Below are 19,174 nucleotides of genomic sequence, written 5' to 3'. Positions count from 1 at the left end.
ATCTGCCACTTTTAGTTACAATACTTTAGTATCTTTCACACTCTGTTGATATACTTCCTCTTATATTAATATGTGCAGTTCTGGAATTCATTACAGGTCAAACTTTCCAAAGTTATTCGCTTGTAAGGTGTTTATTCTACATTCTACTAAAATGAACTTCATATGATACTACTAGGTGGGTCCTTGTCAAGACTACCTAAGTGTTATAACAGACAGTTCGTATATGCTTCTGTAAATCACATCCAATTTCAGCTGCTATTCATGTCCATCAGTGCAGATCGATTTCATCCAAGTATAATGGGAAAAACAGCTAACCCTAAAGGCAGTACAATGGGCAACTGACGTGAGTTCGGCTGAATAGTTCCAATCAAAACCCACAAACCCGCATGTGTCAGTCAAAAAAAGGCCAGATGCCACTGATCTCTGCAGCGGAACGAGGTCGTCACACGTGAAGACAATGAAAGCATCACTGCAGCTGATGTCCTAAATCCTCCAGGTGTTTGGTACACAAAAAAATGATTGGGATGTTCTTCCATGTCATGCTTTACAAAAGATTATGAACTAATTAATACAAACAGCTAAATGCTTATCTGTCTTCACAGGCAGTGACTGATGCTAAAAAAAAAAAAAAAAAGGTAATGCTAATCGGTTAAATGCATTCCAAGTATCGAACTGCCATAGTAATCTAATTTAGTCAAACAGGTCTTATATAACTTGTGTCAGTTCTCATTACAAACTCTACTGTGCCAGAGAATGGATTAAGTAAGTAATAAAACACAAATGGGGCATAATGAGGAAAATAATCAACAACTGGATGATGTGACGCCATTACCACCTCAGAGCTTTTCTATCGTAGGATGTCCCAAACTGTTTTATTCCTGTTATACCACAGCAATTTGCCAGTGATTGCATGTTTTTTTTATTAAAGAATGTGTACTTTTTAACCATTTATCGTTACGTTGTTAAACGTATGCAAAACAAGTTCGTTCCCTATAAGCAGGTATCCCATACTAGATTTTCTTACTTACTTGAAGTCAGTAAGAAGAAAAAATGCAGTTTGTTGCTGATAAACTGCATTTCAGAGTCTGCAAAGTCCTCTGTCCTGAAGACTTCATTGCAGCAGAAAACTTTACCTCAGAATGCTGATGTAGAGACTCCATAATTGTCAAATAAACCCTCTCAGTACAGAATACTTCACCCTGTCAATGTTTGCTAATTACATTTTTTTATTTAGATTTTAATTATGTTATATGGAGCATCTGCCTTACAAGTCCTTTGAGTTGTGATTATAGAAATGATAACCTAATAGAATGAGTGTGTTAATATAAACCTGTGCTTTGTTCTACAGCCAGAACTATAGTCAGAGCTGCTGTTTTAGAAAATTGATCAACACCTTCTGACGAATCAGATTTAAGGATTTAATGATACTGTTGTATGAGGTTAATATAATGCGTTTGCGTGAATAGTTTTGTGTCTGCACACGTGTGGGCATGTGCTCCTGCCCCATGTGGAAAGTCCTTTTATGTTTTCCACTGCAAGCACTTCCGCTCCACTGACTTTGTCATTAAAATAGCAGGGTGTGCCAGTTGTCTCGCATAACAAAAGTGGTGTATTCCATGTCGAGACGCTGTAGTGAGTCATTGGGGTACATCTATAAAACCTTTTCATCTTAATTAGGGAAACATGGGACGTTGTAGGTTGTCAACATGAAGTTAAATGTCATGGGAAACATTTACTTTGTCACTAAATGTAGAATGTTTTTGTAGACATTTTTGACACTCAAACTAATGACAAAGAAAGAATGCTACTTCTGTAATTTAGTAAGTTCGAGAACTAGGATTTGTTCCTAATGTTCTACTGCTGGGGGAAAAAAGTCAGTGAGTCCATATATCCCTTGCTGAGGTTTAAATCCGCAGCTTTGGATGTAGTAGTTCATGTTCCGCTCTGCAAGGATATTCATGTTTAAATGGGCTGATGCTGATAATCAATTTTAGCATGTCTGTATTTGCTGCCGGCAATAACGATACTGATGTTTTGGGTTTGTTACAATTAAGCATAACTGTGGTCAGTTCTGGGATTCTGTGTGGAGCCCACAAGTGCGGCTGCTCATCTGGAACATATTACGATTAATGCGTCATACTGCCAAGAAATATGAGTCTTTATACTGAATCTTAATATTGACCTGATACTAATATTTTGATTCTAAGCCTTTATTCACATATATGATTAGAAACTTCTTCTATTCTATAATACCACGATCTGATTACAGTACATATGTAGCCAAGATAACATACAAACTGTTAACATAGGGATTTTTAAGATAAACTAAATAAATACCACTTATTGATTAATAAGGGTCTCATGATTTATGTTTCTCAGGACCCATGAGAAAGGCTTCTGTCAGCCGTACCGAGGCATTGCATGTGCACGATTTATCGGGAACAGGAGCATCTATGTAGAATCTCTGCAGATGCAAGGAGAAAGTGAGAACCGCATCACGGGTAAGTGACAACAATCATTTTCAGCACTGAACATTTTATTTTCACATTATTTCTTAATTTTTTGTATTCGCCAGCTGAAAGTTGTTGCTCTCTCCTTACCTCACATCACGTTCAAAGCAGTTCTTAATTTAGGTCCTCTTAGGTGAGTCATAGAAACATCGTTATTTCTAGGCAAGTCATTTTGTCTGACGGTTTTAGATAAACATCCCAGTTGTTTCTTCCCTCAGGAATTGCTGCCATGTTAGCTTTGCACATTACACTGTGTGTTGTTCCCATATCCAGCATGTCTAACCTCTCATGCAGAGACATATGGAATGTATTACATGCAGGAGTTTGTATGTACAGTATTTATTTAAAAGTATGTAGTGCATCAGATATGACTGGTGAAAAAAACAGCAAACATTGAGAAGGATCATGTGTAGCAACTTCAGAGCATTTCTGAACGCCCATGTTAAACAGATTAAAATGCATTTTTCTTTCCTTTAAGAAACTGCTGCCAGGTTTGTTTAAAAATAAAGAGACCAGAAGGAGAGTAAATTAAAACTGAGTTTAATCCTGCAATCAAGTATTGATATTAAATAAATCCTTTGCAATAAAACTGTAAGAGAAAAGTAGGCTCTCCTAAGATTCCTTAGCCCAGCATGAGTCGGTTTCTTCTGTCTCAGGAAATCTCTCTCATGTAATTCCATTACTTATATTTACATGTAATCTCTCTAAACTGAAGATTCTGTGGTTTTAGCTCATTGAAAAATAACAAAAAAAAAAAAAAAGACTTATGGAACTATTTTCCTGTGTTACTGTCCTCTCCTTCGGAGCCTGAATAACCTAGGGGAAAATAGATCAGATGATTTTGCTTCAGTAGATGTTTGAGAGTACTACAAACATCTGGAACATATTATGATTACTAATTATAGGCCAAAGTCTAATAATAAACTCATTTATCTGAAAAACATACCATTGTAGTTTGTATTGCAAACTTTGTTTATTTATAAACAAGGTAGTCCTGCCCGCTAACCCTATTTTTTAGTATGCTAATTTAAAGAACCTAATGTATATGATCAGAAAATATGTTGAAAATATGTTTGTTAATCCGAGTTATCACAAGTTTCCTTATGAAATTCAGTATCGATTCAAAAAAGATGCCTGTAAACTAAAGCAGTCACACACTGGGATAGTTGTGTGAAATGACTGGCTGCTAGAAGCTTTAATAGAGCTCTCAAATGTGTTGTGACTGCTAAACCTGACCTCACGTTTAACATCACGAGTACTGTCAGTTACTTAAATATGCAGTAATGTATGTGCCTGTGCCTTTGCCTCACCTCTCTCCTCCCTTTTTCTCACTCCTAGCTGCATTTACCATGATTGGCACCTCCACCCAGCTGTCAGATCAGTGTTCGCAGTTTGCCATCCCCTCATTTTGCCACTACGTCTTCCCTCTGTGCGAGGAAGGCACGAGGGGCCCTCGGCAGCGTCAGCTCTGCAGGGACGAGTGCGAGGCACTTGAGAACGACCTATGCCGTGACGAATACTCCATTGCCCGCTCCAACCCACTCATCCTCATGCAGCTGGAGCTGCCCAACTGCCAGCTACTCCCTCACCCAGGCTCACCAGATGCTGCCAGCTGTATGCGCATCGGCGTGCCCACCAACCGTCTGGAGACATGTAGGTGGACCTGCCGTAATTTATGGATGCTGTCCTGGTGTTGACAATAATCTCTTTGTAGTGCATACCATAATTAAATACCTGTGCAATGAAGCAAAGATTTCCAAAGCAGTCCTAGGACACTCGCAGCCAGTTTGCATTTTTGTTCTGTTTCACATTTCAGTATACCTAAGACATGTATAACTCAAGTTAACTGGATTACTTGGGATGGGTGTAGAAGGAGAAGAAATATGTGGACTGTCCAGGAATTTCCAGCAGTAAATCTCTGCAATAAGGCATATATTAAGAATACAACATATAGTATGACTTAGTTTACAACATATAGTATGACATTGTTTGAGGTTTTCTAAACCCTTAGCGTTTGACAAACAACATGTCATAAGCAAGTAGAATGTCTAATGTAATGAGTATGATAATGAATTTGATGGAAGCATGGATCGAGAAGGCCCTCTAGTGGTCTTTGGGGTGGGGTGTCTTGGGGATTTTTTGGTTAGTTTGTTTGTTTGTATGTTTGTTTTTAGTTTATTTGAATGTTAATTTTTGTCCATTTCTGGTCTCTAATTTTAAATCCTTGTGAAAGATTCTCCCCCAGATCACAGCTGTTACAATGACAGTGGTGCCAATTACAGAGGCACTGTCAGTATAACAAAGTCTGGCCACCAGTGTCAGCCCTGGACTACTCAGTACCCCCACAGCCATCATCTGACACCTAAAGAGTACCCAGAACTCAGAGGGGGGCACAACTTCTGCAGGAACCCAGGAGGGCAAATGGAAGCTCCATGGTGTTTCACTCTTGATCCCCGTGTGAGGGTCGATCTCTGTGATGTCCGCCCATGCAGTAAGTAGAACCTCCCATCACGGTTAAACAATAGAACAGTAATGTAGTAATGTGTCTACATATTAAAGACTTGTGTGCAGCTACGTGGCCATTACTCATTGTTATTTTGTGTTAAATGTTTTCAACTCCAGAGCCTCCTGAAAACATGAAGAAGGAGATATTGTACATCCTTATCCCCAGTATCGCTATCCCATTGGTCATTGCCTGCTTGTTCTTCCTGGTGTGCATGTGCCGTAACAAGCAGAAGGAGTCAGTCGACACTCCCCCTCGTCGGCAACTTACTGCCTCTCCCAGTCAGGACATGGAGATGCCACTCCTCAACCAGCACAAGCATCAGGTATTACTCTCACCAGTCCAATAGTTACACCCTTAAGCTAAGTGTGATTTTGTTTTTCTAAATCTAAATTGGGTCAACATGATATGACTAGACATGATATTCTAGTGGTTGGTTATTTTACACATCTGTTAGAGCTTGTTTTTTGGTTATGAATGCAACATAATAGATCACATTCTGTTAAGTTGTATTCTGTAATGGCCTTGACAAGCAACTCATTGTCATACAGTAGTATTCTCCACTCATAACATCATTCAGGACTTCACTAGGTCAGTATGTTGGTAACACGAAGACCTTCACTTCCATTTCATTTTATTATACCAAAGTTGTATACTTTATATAAATCTATATGATCTTTTCCTATCAGGCAAAACTCAGAGAAATCAACCTATCAGCTGTACGGTTCATGGAGGAGCTTGGAGAGGACCGCTTTGGGAAGGTCTACAAAGGTCACCTCTATGGCACAGCACCAGGAGAGCAGACCCAGGTGGTGGCCATCAAGACCGTCAAAGACAAGGATGAGGGAACACTGCAAGAAGAGTTCCGTCATGAGGCTACGCTTCGTTCTCGACTCCAGCACCCAAACATTGTGTGCCTCCTGGGTGTAGTGACCAAAGAGCAGCCCATGAGCATGATTTTCAGCTACTCAGGCCATGGTGACCTCCATGAGTTCCTGGTTATGCGCTCACCCCACTCCGACGTAGGCAGCTCTGATGATGACAAAACAGTCAAGTCAGCTCTTGAGCAAGCTGACTTCCTGCACATTGTCACTCAAGTGGCAGCTGGGATGGAGTACCTGTCCAGTCATCATGTCGTCCACAAAGATCTGGCTGCTCGAAACATTCTGGTCTGTGACAAACTCAACGTAAAGATTCTTGACCTTGGGCTGTTCCGTGAGGTCTACTCTGCTGACTACTACAAGCTGATGGGCAACAGTCCCTTCCCTATCCGCTGGATGTCCCCAGAGGCCATAATGTATGGCAAGTTCTCCACTGACTCTGACATCTGGTCCTATGGTGTGGTGTTGTGGGAGATCTTCAGCTATGGCCTGCAGCCCTACTGTGGCTATTCCAACCAAGATGTGATCGAGATGGTACGTAACAGACAAGTCCTGTCCTGCCCTGATGACTGCCCTTCCTGGATCTACACTCTCATGCTGGAGTGCTGGAATGAATTCCCAGCACGCCGGCCACGCTTCAAGGACATCCATGCACGCTTGCGCACATGGGAAAGCTTGTCCAACTACAATAGTTCAGCACAAACCTCTGGGGCGAGCAACACCACCCAGACCAGCTCTCTGAGCACAAGCCCTGTCAGCAATATCAGTGCTGCTCGCTATGTCACCCCCAAGAAGACGTCCCCTTTCCCACAGCCCCAGTTTATGCCTATGAAGGGCCAGATGAGGCCTATGGTACCGCCCCAGCTTTACATCCCCGTCAACGGTTACCAGCCTGTGCCTGCCTATCCGTACCTCCAGAACTTCTACCCCATGCAGATCCCTATGCAGATGCCCTCACAGCAGATGCACCCACAGATGGTACCTAAAGCAGGCTCACACCACAGCGGCAGTGGCTCCACCAGCACAGGTTACGTCACCACAGCACCGTCTAATGCATCTGGCACAGAGAAGACCGGCCTGCTGAGTGAGGATGCTAAGGCGGCTGAGGACAACATGGCTGATGGAGCTTCCCAGAATGGCCTGCATAATGATGACACATCTGTCCCCGAAACAGAGCTTCTAGGGGACAATGACAGCCCACAGCTTGATGACAATGAGATGCATTCAGAGGCATAGAGAGCCTTTTGGGACCCAATGACAGCGAGAGCTGTCCTCTGAAGTGTGACTTTGTAGCTTCTGCCAGCTTAACCACACAGTGAAGGGAAATCATTGATTGAGACAAAAACTGAATGTTATTTATGGGTTATTTGGCAGTCACTAAAACAACTTTTCTACTTTTGGAGGCTATACCTTTAGGTCTGGTGACGGCTGTACCCTTATGCTGCTTTTCAGCTGCAATGAAGAATCTATCTTCTCACCTTTTGACAGTAGGTGGGTTGTTGTGACACACTGACAGTGTTCTTTTTTTTTTTTTAAAACAAATTTGTTGCAAAGCCATTCAGAAGAATTTGAGTTCTTACTGTTGCTGTGCAACATGGACCATTTTATCTTTTTTATGTGGATTTCTGTAGTTGCCATCAATTCATTTGATTAGCATTCTGTTTTTTTCCCCACTTTAAAACAATTATGTAGGAATGGTTAGGCAATCTGAGTGCCTTATGTTTCTCAGTCTCAGAAATAATGAGAACGAGACTTACCGTGTTTACTACATGTTTTACTACATTGAATCTTACATCGATTATGTCCCACTGAAACTGAATGTGGCCACAGGGTTAATATAATGAAGCACCTATTTTAACTGACAGACTCAAAACTATGCAACATTCAGTGCTAAACTGCCTTACATATTATCAAGACATTTTGAAAAAGCAAGTTGGCCCCAAAACATTTGTGTGCTTTTTTTTAATTACTTGTTTTTAAGGTTGAAACTCTGTTGTAAAGATTTGTAATTTATAGCATTGATTCTCTTAAAGAAATTGATTTTAATTTTTCCTTGTCTCTCTTTCAGATAATTTTCTTTAGCCAGTGATATTACTTAAATTTAGTTTAAAACCAGATATTTGCTTTTTTACCAAACTGTTGTAACAGAACTTAACCGTATATTGTGTATGTGCAGGAAGAGGGAATGTCAAATAAAGTGATAGGTGAAATATTGTATTGTGTGTTTTTGTTTTTTTTTTTTTTTAATATCTACAATAGTCTCTTTGAAACATTTGTAATGTAAGTAAAATGCAAGTGACCTTTATTTGACTGAACATTGAAGGAATTTCTGATACATTACCATCAACTACCCTAGATGCTGGGAATTATCGAGTCTAAATGACTGGAGTGATGCGTCATTAGTTCATTTTATACTCCTTTTCATAGTAGCACTGTGTGAGAATTAATATGTGCATAGCAGTTATACAAGAATGAATTAGGCACATGGGGAGAACATGAAAGTCCTTAAGGAGTGCCACTGGGGAAAAAGAGATTGACTTATATAACCTGTCTGATAAGTCTATAACTGCCAGTAATGTCCCTGTTCACACCCAGCTAAATGGACAGTGATTGTCGTTCCAGTTATAAACTAGGAGAAAGGAGCTAATGATCTATGGAGGTAAACGTGATGCCTGCACAGTGGGCGTTTTTGTACTTTGCGGTTCCAAAAAAAGAGGTGTGACTAACCTACATGTATCCCATCGCCCTATTCTATTGGCTTACTTTTTGCATTCGGAACTTTGCCAAGGTTGGTTTAAAATGTGCATCTTCGCATCTGTACATCAGATGCCCAGATCAGGTGCACGTGCTCTGGATCTGCCACGATGTCATCCAGTGCTTGCTGTTCTGCGCGGGATGCAAACACTTACGCGTGCCACTGGAACTGCGACCACGGGTTTAAATGCGATTTAACCGTAAAGGCAAACGTCGCAACACGTCGGAAAAGAGAGTTTACGCCAGATGAGCTGAAAGACGACAACTACTGGATGAAGCGCAGTCGCAACAACGAGGCGGCCAAGAGGTCGCGCGAGCGCCGGCGCATGGAAGAGCGGCTGCTGGAAGAGCGCGCGCTGCAGCTCCTCCGAGAAAACGAGAAACTCAAAGCGGCGCTTTCGGCCATGAATTATCACGGTGTTGGCAAAGAAACTTCCTACGACACTTTCATGGACTACTCCCCTGTCCGAGAGCTGTCACAGGACTCTTACCTGCGCTCCCTGCTGGACTTCCCGGGAGCAAACCGTATACCTCATTACGCTCTCTCGAGCCGGTGCGACTTCAGTTCTGCCTACGACTCGGTGCCTTTCCCGAGAATGCAAAGCTTCCCTGCTGCTTCATTCCCTGCAGTAGATCATACGCACCAGAGAAACAGATACCTGGGAATCCATGCGTTCAGTGATGGAAACGTTCCGTCAAGCGCGTACAGCAACGTCCCATATGCAATTACGCAGAGAAAATGGGGTCAAGGTCATGCGCACCCTACTATAAACTTATACCCAAACCCTGCACCCTTCTCTCTAAATGAAATGGTGCCTGGTTACCAGTGTCCTGCAGGAACCCCACCTAGATGCCCCGCTCACACGCGCATGAATGAAACATACGTGGAGCAACGTTCATTCGTGACTGAGCCCAAAGATATTTGCAGAGAAATGGAAATCGTCAAAGAGGCAGAGCGTGTCTCGACTTCGCCACTTCTCCCGCACAAACTGCGCTACAAAGTTCATAAAGCGCGGCGCGGTGGAGAGCGCGCGCTCTCCTCACCCGCGAGTCCTCATTCTCTCCAGGAATGAAAGTATAGATCACGTGCGCTACGTGATCCGCACCAGACATTACCATCTAGCCTACAGGTCTCTCATTAGCAAAGATGATGTGTGGAGAAAACATAGACATATGAAGTATCCCACATTTTGGTATGTACGGATTTATTTACAAATAAAGATTTTGACCTGACTGCAGCTTCTGCCTTGTTTCTGTATTCGTCTTCTGATAGGATACACCTGATCCCAAGGGCTGCACGCTACACACACAGTGCACTGCAACCCACTAAATCCACCTGTACACAAAAAAATCCACAGACCCCCTCATCACAGATATATTTTATGAGTTATTCTAATGTGTGCAGTAATATTCTGACTATTTATTAGAGCCAGTCTTTTTTAGTCCCGAACTTTCCACAGACAGAACATATTATTAATGTCATTATTTGACATTAGACATTATTTATAGGCCTTTATGGAGTGATTACAGTTTGGATTAAACCTTTTTAATTCACTGTACAGTAAAAAGATGCTAATGATGAGTAATAGTGATTTCCGCCTCTGTATCAACAAAAACAAAACAAACAAACAAACAAAACATGGAATCACACAACTACTGCTGTAGAGACAGTTTTTCTATATTTATTTATTTATTTATTTATGACTCAGATACAACTTTGCCTTTTTTTTTTTTTTACCTTAAGATTAAGTGTACTAAGGTGTAACAATCATTACTTTACACTACAATAAAACAACTTTGTAGTCTAATATCCTAGGCTATAAATGTGTAGTAATAGTACAATTCCTGTATTACGTAACTGTCTTACATCTGTAGCCTGCTGTCCCCGCGCATGCGCAGTGAGCGTGCGGCGTGACCTACTGACCTGCACACAGTCCTGCTCAGAGTTTTACTCAATGCTAAGGTCATAGATCTCTGCTTTATTTGCGTCAAACGCGTTTGTGTAAATATATATATGAGCTTACATCACATCCAAGGGCGATAAATCCCTAGCCTAGTGATAAGTGATAAATGACTAGTGATAAATCACTAACAAGACATTCAGAGGACGCATGCTGTCTGACCTAATTAGGGTTCAATAGAGTATTTATTACTATTATCATTATTATTATTATTATTATTATTATTATTATTATTATTATTATTATCATTATCATTTTACTACATAGCACATTTTGTTCTATTTTAACTGACTGCATATTTTTAAATCAATTCTATATTATTTCACTTTAAAAGACATTATATTTTAAAAGATATTAAAATTATAATTTACTCCGCGGGATTTATTCATTATTAATTCATTCTGATGTTACTGCAGATCCCACAAGAGGGCGCCATTGCTGTTTCTGTAACAGCTGCAGTAACATTAGAATGACGTTAAAGTGACAGACAGATTGTCATTTATTTTTATTTTTTTTATATATATTTTTTTAAATAACGTTGATCTCAGAATGTATGGTTATAGTAAATTAAAATTTCTTCAACAAGTTGATATTTGTGCTTGTACCATGCAGGAGTGACAGTTTGACTTTGAGTTGTAGGCTCTAATTAATACAAAAGAAGTCACGTGACCATGATGTCATCTCACACCTCACCTCTTTTTTGCTAATTGCCACATTACGTGAGCACATGTTGACATTTTTCTTGACTTTCAAAATTTGACCTGATTTACACTGAACGTGGTTGAGTGTGTGTGTGTGTGTATACTTTTTATTCGGTATGCTATACAGTGTCGATCTTTTTTTTTTTTAAACTGCAGCCCTTCATAGGGTCACTTCTTCCCGCTGCATGGCAATCCCAACATACAGTAGAGCCCCAAGTACAGTTCATTCATTTGCATTAGATTCCCGATATATCCACGAGAAAGGCGAGGCATTGGTTCAAATCGGAAAATGCCGCATTCTGATTGGATGAGAGGCCTGTCAGTCACAGCACGCTGCCAATACACTTCTTCAGTGACCTACTAACACAGATCCATGAGGCAGCAGTCAGTTCAGGAGGAAAACGCAAAGGAGGAACAGGGAAACATTACCTCACCCTTAACGGAATTTTAGCGCTGCTTATGAAACACTTCTTTTTCTTAAGCCTTTTTTAAACACTTTCTTCCCCTAAGGACCACATAAAAGAGCTTGTGGTAATTAAAGGTAAGGGATTTTTTTATTCTTCACATGTTTCACTCTGAGTCATGTGGGCAGTTTGGAGTGTATAGGCGAGTCTGTTATATGGGAACTCTTCTGCATACACTTGTCAGTTTATAAAGTGTATCTGGGTTGGGACTATAGAGAATGTTTGCATGTTGTTCATACATATCAATGCATCACATTTCCCTAGAAACTTGGATCCTGTGCATTAAAGTCTGCATGGGATTTGGTTATTATTCCGCGTGCTGTTTCCAAAGCCGTGTTGATTTGTAACCATTCTCACTATTTACACCGCACACTTCACCTACTGACTCGTAAGCATTTGAACCATGTAGGTTGGAAATGTGACCACAGCAGTTTGAATGGCATAGTGACCCATAATTCATGCGGGTGGGTGTATACACCTCTGCTCATCAGTCCATATTTACACCATTTGTTTGCTGCTCCACTTCACAGTCATTTCCTTGGAAGTGTATAATGTTGATAGATTACATGCGAATATGTAGCTTAGTTTTGTCTAAAACAAACAAACAAACAAACAAACAACAAAATCAGAAGAAGGTCAGGATGTAAAAGCACTGGAAGAGCGTTTCTGTAGCCTATTCATAATACAGCCTGTATTTACTATTTATATGCCATCGAGCCTATTTAAAGCTTTAAAGTGTTATTAGACTTGTAGGTGACGCGTAATAAATTGATAATTCTCTTTATGATAAATTATAATCCATGCAAATGAAGGAGAAAGGAATGTGGAGCATGGCTGGGTAGTGAATGAGCACTAAGCGCTGGGAAAATAGACTTTACTTTCTAATAAATGCGTCTCAGGACTTGGAGAAATCAGGCTTTTCTGGCTGCAGCTGGTTAATGTGTAACACCAGGGCATGTGCGGCTGTAGCCTGGTGCTGAACGGTGACGCGGGCGGTGTGTGTGTGTGTGTGTGTGTGTGTGTGTGTGTGTGTGTGCATGCATGGGCTTGAGAAGCGCTTTCTCGGAGCGGCCTGTCAAAAAGCATCAGCGTGCTGCATTGTTTCAGCCCTCGTGCTCGGACTGCGTTTCATCACTCCTACCAGTACAACGTGTGTCCTGCGATTTGAGTAATGGAGCCACACGAGCGTCAGTAGGCACTCCGAGCGGGAGGTGAACGAGCAGTGTGACTGGATTACACAACCCCAAACCACACACCTGAAACGTAAGCCTGGCGCTCGCGCTCACGTCTAGCCAAAACAAGCTGATTAAATAAAGTGAGACAAAGCTGCTGCTCTGTTCCACTGCTGGATCAGCTTCCTGTTGCATGGTTTCGGGCGATCCCCATTTGTTTTTATTGTCTCGGGTCTGTTCAGCCACGTGTGATGTGTGATGGTGACCATGATGATGATGATGATGATGATGGTGGTGGCTGCTCGCATTCCTTTGTTCTGCGCTCTGATCGCGGGAGGCGCACAGACCCGATCCTGAGACATTAACAACATCTGCCACATAAGCTTAGATTGTGGGGGTTTTGTGTGTATGTGTGAGTGTGTGAGTGATTTTCTGGTACATTTTGGAAGACACTACAGCAGCCTGATCGCTAGCACGTTGCAGGTATGGACACTCCTGAAGCCGTGGCTCCAGTCGGAACCCTTCAGCCAAAGCGCTCGGGTTGCCGGAACGACACGTTGAAGGTCACTGCCGTAAAAAACCCTCACATATTTACATCTAAACCGTTTATCACAGTTCTCTAGCATGCTCAGAATGCGGATGGAAGCTATGGTAGTCTTTATTCTGGTGGTTAGATAATGTTTTAATGTGTGGAAGAAAAAAAAGAGTGCAGATTCAGTGTTACTCTTTTGCGTAACCGACCTCCAGGGATGACGTCATGCGAGTGCTTTAGTGGCGGCGTTGCATAATTTGAAGGGGGGCAACACATTTTCTTCAAAAACCAACACTTAAATGATATTTATCTGTTTATTTATTTGTTTATTTATCTGTTTATTTATTTGTTTGTTTAACTGTTTATCTATCTATCTATCTATCTATCTATCTATTTATTTATTTATTTATTTATTTATTTGGGTTAACTCTAAACTTCTGTTTTAAAATCTTAAATTTAATAACATTTATTTTGGTGTCAGATCAGGTGAGCTCCCTATCAAAGTGCCAAAAGTGTAAAATTTATTATATATATATATATATATATATATATATATATATATATATATGTAAATTTGTTTTAATAAGCCAAAGATAAACAAAATTAGAATATCATATGAACAAATAAATAATAATAAACACCATGAAAAAATAAATAAATAAAATAAGTAAAAGATTACATAAAACCAGAATAACAGATTTTACATTTTACCAGCTTTTTTGTATGAGCTAATTAATATTTGCATTTTATAACAAAGCACTTTCATATCACCTCTTCCATTTATGATTTATATACTTTATTTATTCATGTATTTATTGAGTGATTCATGTATGTATATATATATATATATATATATATATATATATATATATATATATATATATATATATTTTTTTTTTTTTTTTTTACTGACCACTTTGAGAAAGATACAGCAAAAAAAAAAAAAAAAAAAAAAAAAACTTCTTGCAGTGTTTTACCCCTGGCATGAGAATGTGTGAAGAAATTTATCTGGCATATACAAATTCTGGCAAAACGTATGGTTACATTACTCCCACTCACCCACTAACACTTCTGAGAAAGTGTATACATTTATTCTATGGATGAATATCCAACAAACTGTCAAGATGTGTAATTGTGTTATGCTGTGCAAAATGAGACCAATCCACAGAGTAGTCAGAGTTGTAGGAATAGGTTGCGGTGTGATCGTGAGCAGTGGGGTGTCAGCAACTCAGTAAAATTTGCATAATGCTACTTTATCAGCTGACAAATTTACTGAATGTCAATGAGCCAGCGGCAGGAGCAAGCCTGTCTCAGACTCCGTGATGTCACGCCTCAGAAACACTGAGGAATTCAAAGATAGAGAGCACAATGTGCTGCTGTCCCGAGCATACTGCTGGCATTAGCCTCTGAACCTGGCTCACAAATACCCATTCATAACACACACCGAACCTGAACTTTAAAATAAACATATATAAATTGATATTGTCATTTGTCATCGTTATTTTATTTGGTGCATTGTTTTGTGCATTGTACAAAATTGTAGTTCTTCTAAAAATAAACTGTCAGGGAAGTATGTGGCTAAGAAGTTTTGTAGTGATTTAGTTATATTACAAATAATAGAGAGTATAATCAGTTCATTCAGCTATTACCAGTTACTTTTATTAAAGCTTTATGAAAGCTATTCACTTTCTTATGGGTGGAATTAAGTCAGAGACAAATAGTGTTAGTCATAAACCACTGTAGGGTGTTTGAGTTTGTTTGAATGTTTCATTGTACCTGATAAACACTGCCTGTAATAAGTCCCTAATTTGGAATGAATTATGATACATGACTCATACTTTTCTTATGGGAAGCAGAGGTTCTTGTTTGGAATATGTGATGTGAGCCTTTAACCTTTAATCAAAGTCAGACCAGGTTTGCATCACATTATTATTTTATATGCCTTAATTTCTAAGAATGTTTTCTTTGTGTCTCTTCAACAGGTCCAACAGGAATCATTATCTGGTGCCCAGGATATTTCTAGCACTTAGTTTATGATGATGATTTGTCGCCTCAACGCAAGTGAGAACTAAAGAGCTTATGCAATTTGGATCACACCATTGTGTAATATGCAGGCCATTAAGAAAGAGCCGTCCTACAGTGGAGACGACGACCTGGTCTTAGCCATGGCTCTGCAAGGCACAGACAGAGACTTGATCAATCAGAAACTGTCCGGCATGCCCTTCAAGGGCAAACCAAACACATGCCGCAGAAAGCGGGAGTTTATCCCGGATGAGAAAAAGGACACGTTGTACTGGGAGCGGAGACGCAAGAACAACGAGGCGGCAAAACGCTCACGGGAGAAGCGGCGGCTCAATGACATGGTGCTAGAGAGCAAGCTGATGGCGTTGGGTGAGGAGAATGCTTCACTCAAAGCTGAGCTTCTGTCCCTCAAGCTGAAGTTCGGCCTTTTGAGCTCGGCTGCCTATGCTCAGGAGGTACAGAAGATCTCCACCTCTACGAACACCTTGTACCAGGAATTTGCGCCCCCTAATGGTGTCAAAGGCTCCTACCCCAGAGAGGCTGAGCCTTCATGCCTGAGCAGTAGCTGCATATCAGTGATCAAGCACTCACCTCACAGCACCTTATCAGATGGATCTGACTCAAGCACTATGAACACATGCAGGACACCGGAAATCATCAAGCAAGAGCCATTAGAGAATGGCAACTACTCCAGAGACCGAGCCAGTCCGTATGAACTGTACAGAAATTACCTGAATAGTCCTTTCCCTGGAGGCTACTCCCAGCCAAATCCATTCCTGCAGCTCACCAGGTCATCAAGTAACTCGCCCCGGACCTCTGACGGTGACGATGGGACCGTGAGCAAGTCATCAGATGGGGAAGACGAACAGCAGGTCCCCAAAGGTCTGGCACCGTCCAATGCTGACCAAAAAAGCGTGATAGTCTCTGCTGTAAAGGTGCCAGATGCCAATGCTTCAGCTCTGCCCCACAAGCTGCGCATCAAAGCCCGGGCCATCCAGATCAAAGTAGAGGCTATCGATCCTGACTACGACTCATCTGGGAAGTTCACTTCCCCCATCGACATGTCTGCACGGGCATGCTACCAGATGGGTCAGGGATCTACACCTGAATACACCCAGTCATCACTTAGCCCGCTCTCCCTGCAGGTGAACAACGTACAGGACTGGATCCAACAACCCGAGTACTGGCACAAAGACCAAACAGAGGCTCCGCCAAATGGCTACAAGAACAGACTTTGCCCCGACTCACCTGGGCCTGTGACTAACAAACTGGTTGTAGACCTTAAGGATGGCTGCTATGCCATCTCAGAGTCTGAGAACTTGTACTTGAAAAAAGGCATCGCCGACCTGTCGGCAGAAGTGGCCTCCCTGAAAAAGTTGATTGCAACACGGCAGGGTTCTGTTATCGAGTCCACCAAAAGCACTACTGAACATGACTTGGTATCGAAAGGATGTTATTCAAACTGAGGCTTCTCTGTTTGCACAACACCTGTTTTCCACTGTGTCTGCTACTGCACCATTCCACTGAAATGGTGTCTAAAAGCTGCAGTTCATCGAGATGAATAGTGGTTTTGTGCACTTACTGTTGTAGATTGGCGTGTCCTCCCGATGACTCCTTCTGGTAGCCCAGAAGCCAAAATGTTAGGCTACTACATGCAAAGTTAATGCTGTCTTCTTCAAAAATTTGTTGTACATTATTGTATGTTCTTTTTTTTTTTGTTTACAATAAATGTATGTAAGCACTGAAGCACCAATTTGTCTTTTTCACCTACACAGGATGTATTGAAAACTGCATTGTACCATGAATTGTCTAAAGATTTTAAATGAACTGCAGATCTAGACTGTCAGTGCCTCCTTAATACTTTGTTTTTACTGTGTCATTTCTATGGAGGTTCACCGTTTTTACCCTGTGTTCTCTTTGAGGAACAATAGGTAGCATTTTTCATGTTGATAAACTGTCAATAAAATAAATATTGCTAAAGGACATAATTGAATGGATTGTAATACTGTACATGAAATGTCTCTGGCAAATATGTAGTTCCTCCCAAGGTCAGGAGGAAGCTTGGATTTTCTTCAGTACTCTAATTGAGCGTGTTAGTTATATCCTATTTCTGTGTCGAAACTAAAACCAGGAGTGTAATAGATACCATTAATGTAAAAGACAGATGAAAAAAGCGACTGCAGCTGCAGTTACATGCTTTGCTAAACGGTCCAGTCTGACAAAAAGAAAAAAAAAAGTAGCTGCTCAGCAAGCTATCTTCAGTTATGCTAAACTGTAAAATCAAAATTGCTGAATTTGCATATATGTCTGTGATCATATGACTCGGGGGATTTACATCAAAAACAAGGTTAGGTCATCCTCAATTCAGCCATCGTGAAAGCTTCACCATTATTTTTTATTTAATACAAACATGATCTATTCTAAAGCATTTGAGTGTCGGTTTAAGACCCAGATTTTCTTATCATATTATAATAGTTACATGACATATACAAATGGGTGACAACCGAAAAAAAAAAAAAAAAGCAGTATAAACTGCTTCAGTGCATCTTGGCATAGATTTTACAAGTCTCTGGAACTGTGCTGGAAGGATGATCAGCCTCAGTTGGTGTTTTGATGATGGTGGTGGAAAGTGCTGTCTAACACGTCGCGCCAAAATCTCCCACTGGTGTGCGATCTGGTGACTGTACCAGCCATAGCATATGTAGCATTTATCATTTCATACTCATCAGACCATTCAGTGAGCGCTCATGCCCTGTGGATGGGGGCGGGGTCATCCTGGAAGAGACCACTCCCATCAGTATAGAGAAAAGTTTCAAGGTAGGATAAAGGGGATCAATCACAAAACTTTTGTATTGATTTGCAGTGATAATTCCCTCTGAGGGGACAAGTGGAGCCACAAAGTGCTGGCAAAACATTCCCCACAACTTTACAGAGCCATTAGACCCCTTCACTGTAAAGGTCAAGCCTTCAGGTCTGCATTGTTCTCTTGGTGGACATCATACATGCACGACTGAGAATATGGTGAAGGATGACTCACCTAACAGTATTGCTTTTTACCTCATTTCACTGACCAGTGCCTATAATTTTAGCACCACTGACCTCTCAGATGTGCATTTATCCTTGTGATGAGGGGTCTGTGCACTGCAACCCTACTGTAATATCCTTGTTCTTGTAGTTAGTCTTGCATAAAATCTAATCTGCTCACGCTTGTCACGTATAGAACAGCTGCTTTTCTGTTTTTCCTTAGATATTGCACTAATGCACAAGCATTTCGGTCACTGAATGTGCTTTTGACCACAATTTCCAACCTGTTTACTCACATTCTTCCCATACATATAAATGAAGATGTCATTTTAGTCACTATTCCAAAGAAACACCAGCCAGTTTTTTTTCGTGCCTGAAGCTCCTGCCATTCATGCCCCAATAATGAAGTCACTAATATCTTTTCCTTTTGTAGTCTTGTTCTAAAATCAAGCTCAGCTCACCCTGATCACCATTTTTACACATGCCACAGAGCATGGTAGAATGTTAATTGCCTAATTATATCATGCATTTGCACGGGTTATATTTCTCCACTGATTTATTCAGTGTTTAACTCTAATTTGTCACCTGTCTGTATGCATGTGTGCATATTATATTAGATCAAAATATAATACACTTTGGGGCGGTACCCT

General features: G+C 40.8%; 3 protein-coding genes across 6 annotated transcripts in view; all 3 read left to right on the top strand.

The window, feature by feature from the left end:
• Positions 1-8,109, top strand: part of ror2 (receptor tyrosine kinase-like orphan receptor 2) — a 70,931-nt gene extending 62,822 nt beyond the window's left edge. Inside the window, exons 5-9 of one of the 2 annotated variants that reach the window (XM_026942806.3) lie at positions 2,380-2,501; positions 3,849-4,163; positions 4,756-5,001; positions 5,133-5,338; positions 5,703-8,109. In XM_026942806.3, the coding sequence (XP_026798607.2) occupies positions 2,380-2,501; positions 3,849-4,163; positions 4,756-5,001; positions 5,133-5,338; positions 5,703-7,130 (2,317 nt within the window). In that variant the 3' untranslated portion in view covers positions 7,131-8,109. Of the gene's footprint in view, positions 1-2,379; positions 2,502-3,848; positions 4,164-4,743; positions 5,002-5,132; positions 5,339-5,702 lie in introns of both variants that reach the window. The other variant, XM_026942805.3, reaches the window with a different exon arrangement.
• A 3,601-nt stretch (positions 8,110-11,710) lies between these two features.
• auh (AU RNA binding protein/enoyl-CoA hydratase) overlaps positions 11,711-19,174 on the top strand; it is a 38,563-nt gene continuing 31,099 nt past the window's right edge. Inside the window, exon 1 of the mRNA XM_053241219.1 lies at positions 11,711-11,851. The gene's annotated coding sequence lies outside the window, so the exon portion shown is untranslated. The remainder of the gene's footprint in view (positions 11,852-19,174) is intronic.
• Positions 11,712-17,246, top strand: nfil3 (nuclear factor, interleukin 3 regulated). Of its 3 annotated transcripts, none has more exons than XM_026942807.3 (2): positions 11,712-11,851; positions 15,461-17,246. In XM_026942807.3, exon 2 carries the CDS (start codon positions 15,587-15,589, stop codon positions 16,964-16,966), a length of 1,380 nt encoding a protein of 459 aa, XP_026798608.1. In that variant the 5' UTR covers positions 11,712-11,851; positions 15,461-15,586; the 3' UTR covers positions 16,967-17,246. The 3 variants fall into 3 exon arrangements, with proteins under 3 accessions (XP_026798608.1, XP_026798609.1, XP_053097192.1); XM_026942808.3 differs by lacking the exon at positions 11,712-11,851 and adding an exon at positions 11,883-13,037; XM_053241217.1 differs by lacking the exon at positions 11,712-11,851 and adding an exon at positions 13,064-13,509.

Source organism: Pangasianodon hypophthalmus, chromosome 17, assembly GCF_027358585.1.
Source record: "Pangasianodon hypophthalmus isolate fPanHyp1 chromosome 17, fPanHyp1.pri, whole genome shotgun sequence".
Taxonomy (NCBI): Eukaryota; Metazoa; Chordata; class Actinopteri; order Siluriformes; family Pangasiidae; genus Pangasianodon; species Pangasianodon hypophthalmus.
Note: the sequence above shows the minus strand (reverse complement) of the source record. Positions and strands in the feature narration are given on the sequence as shown.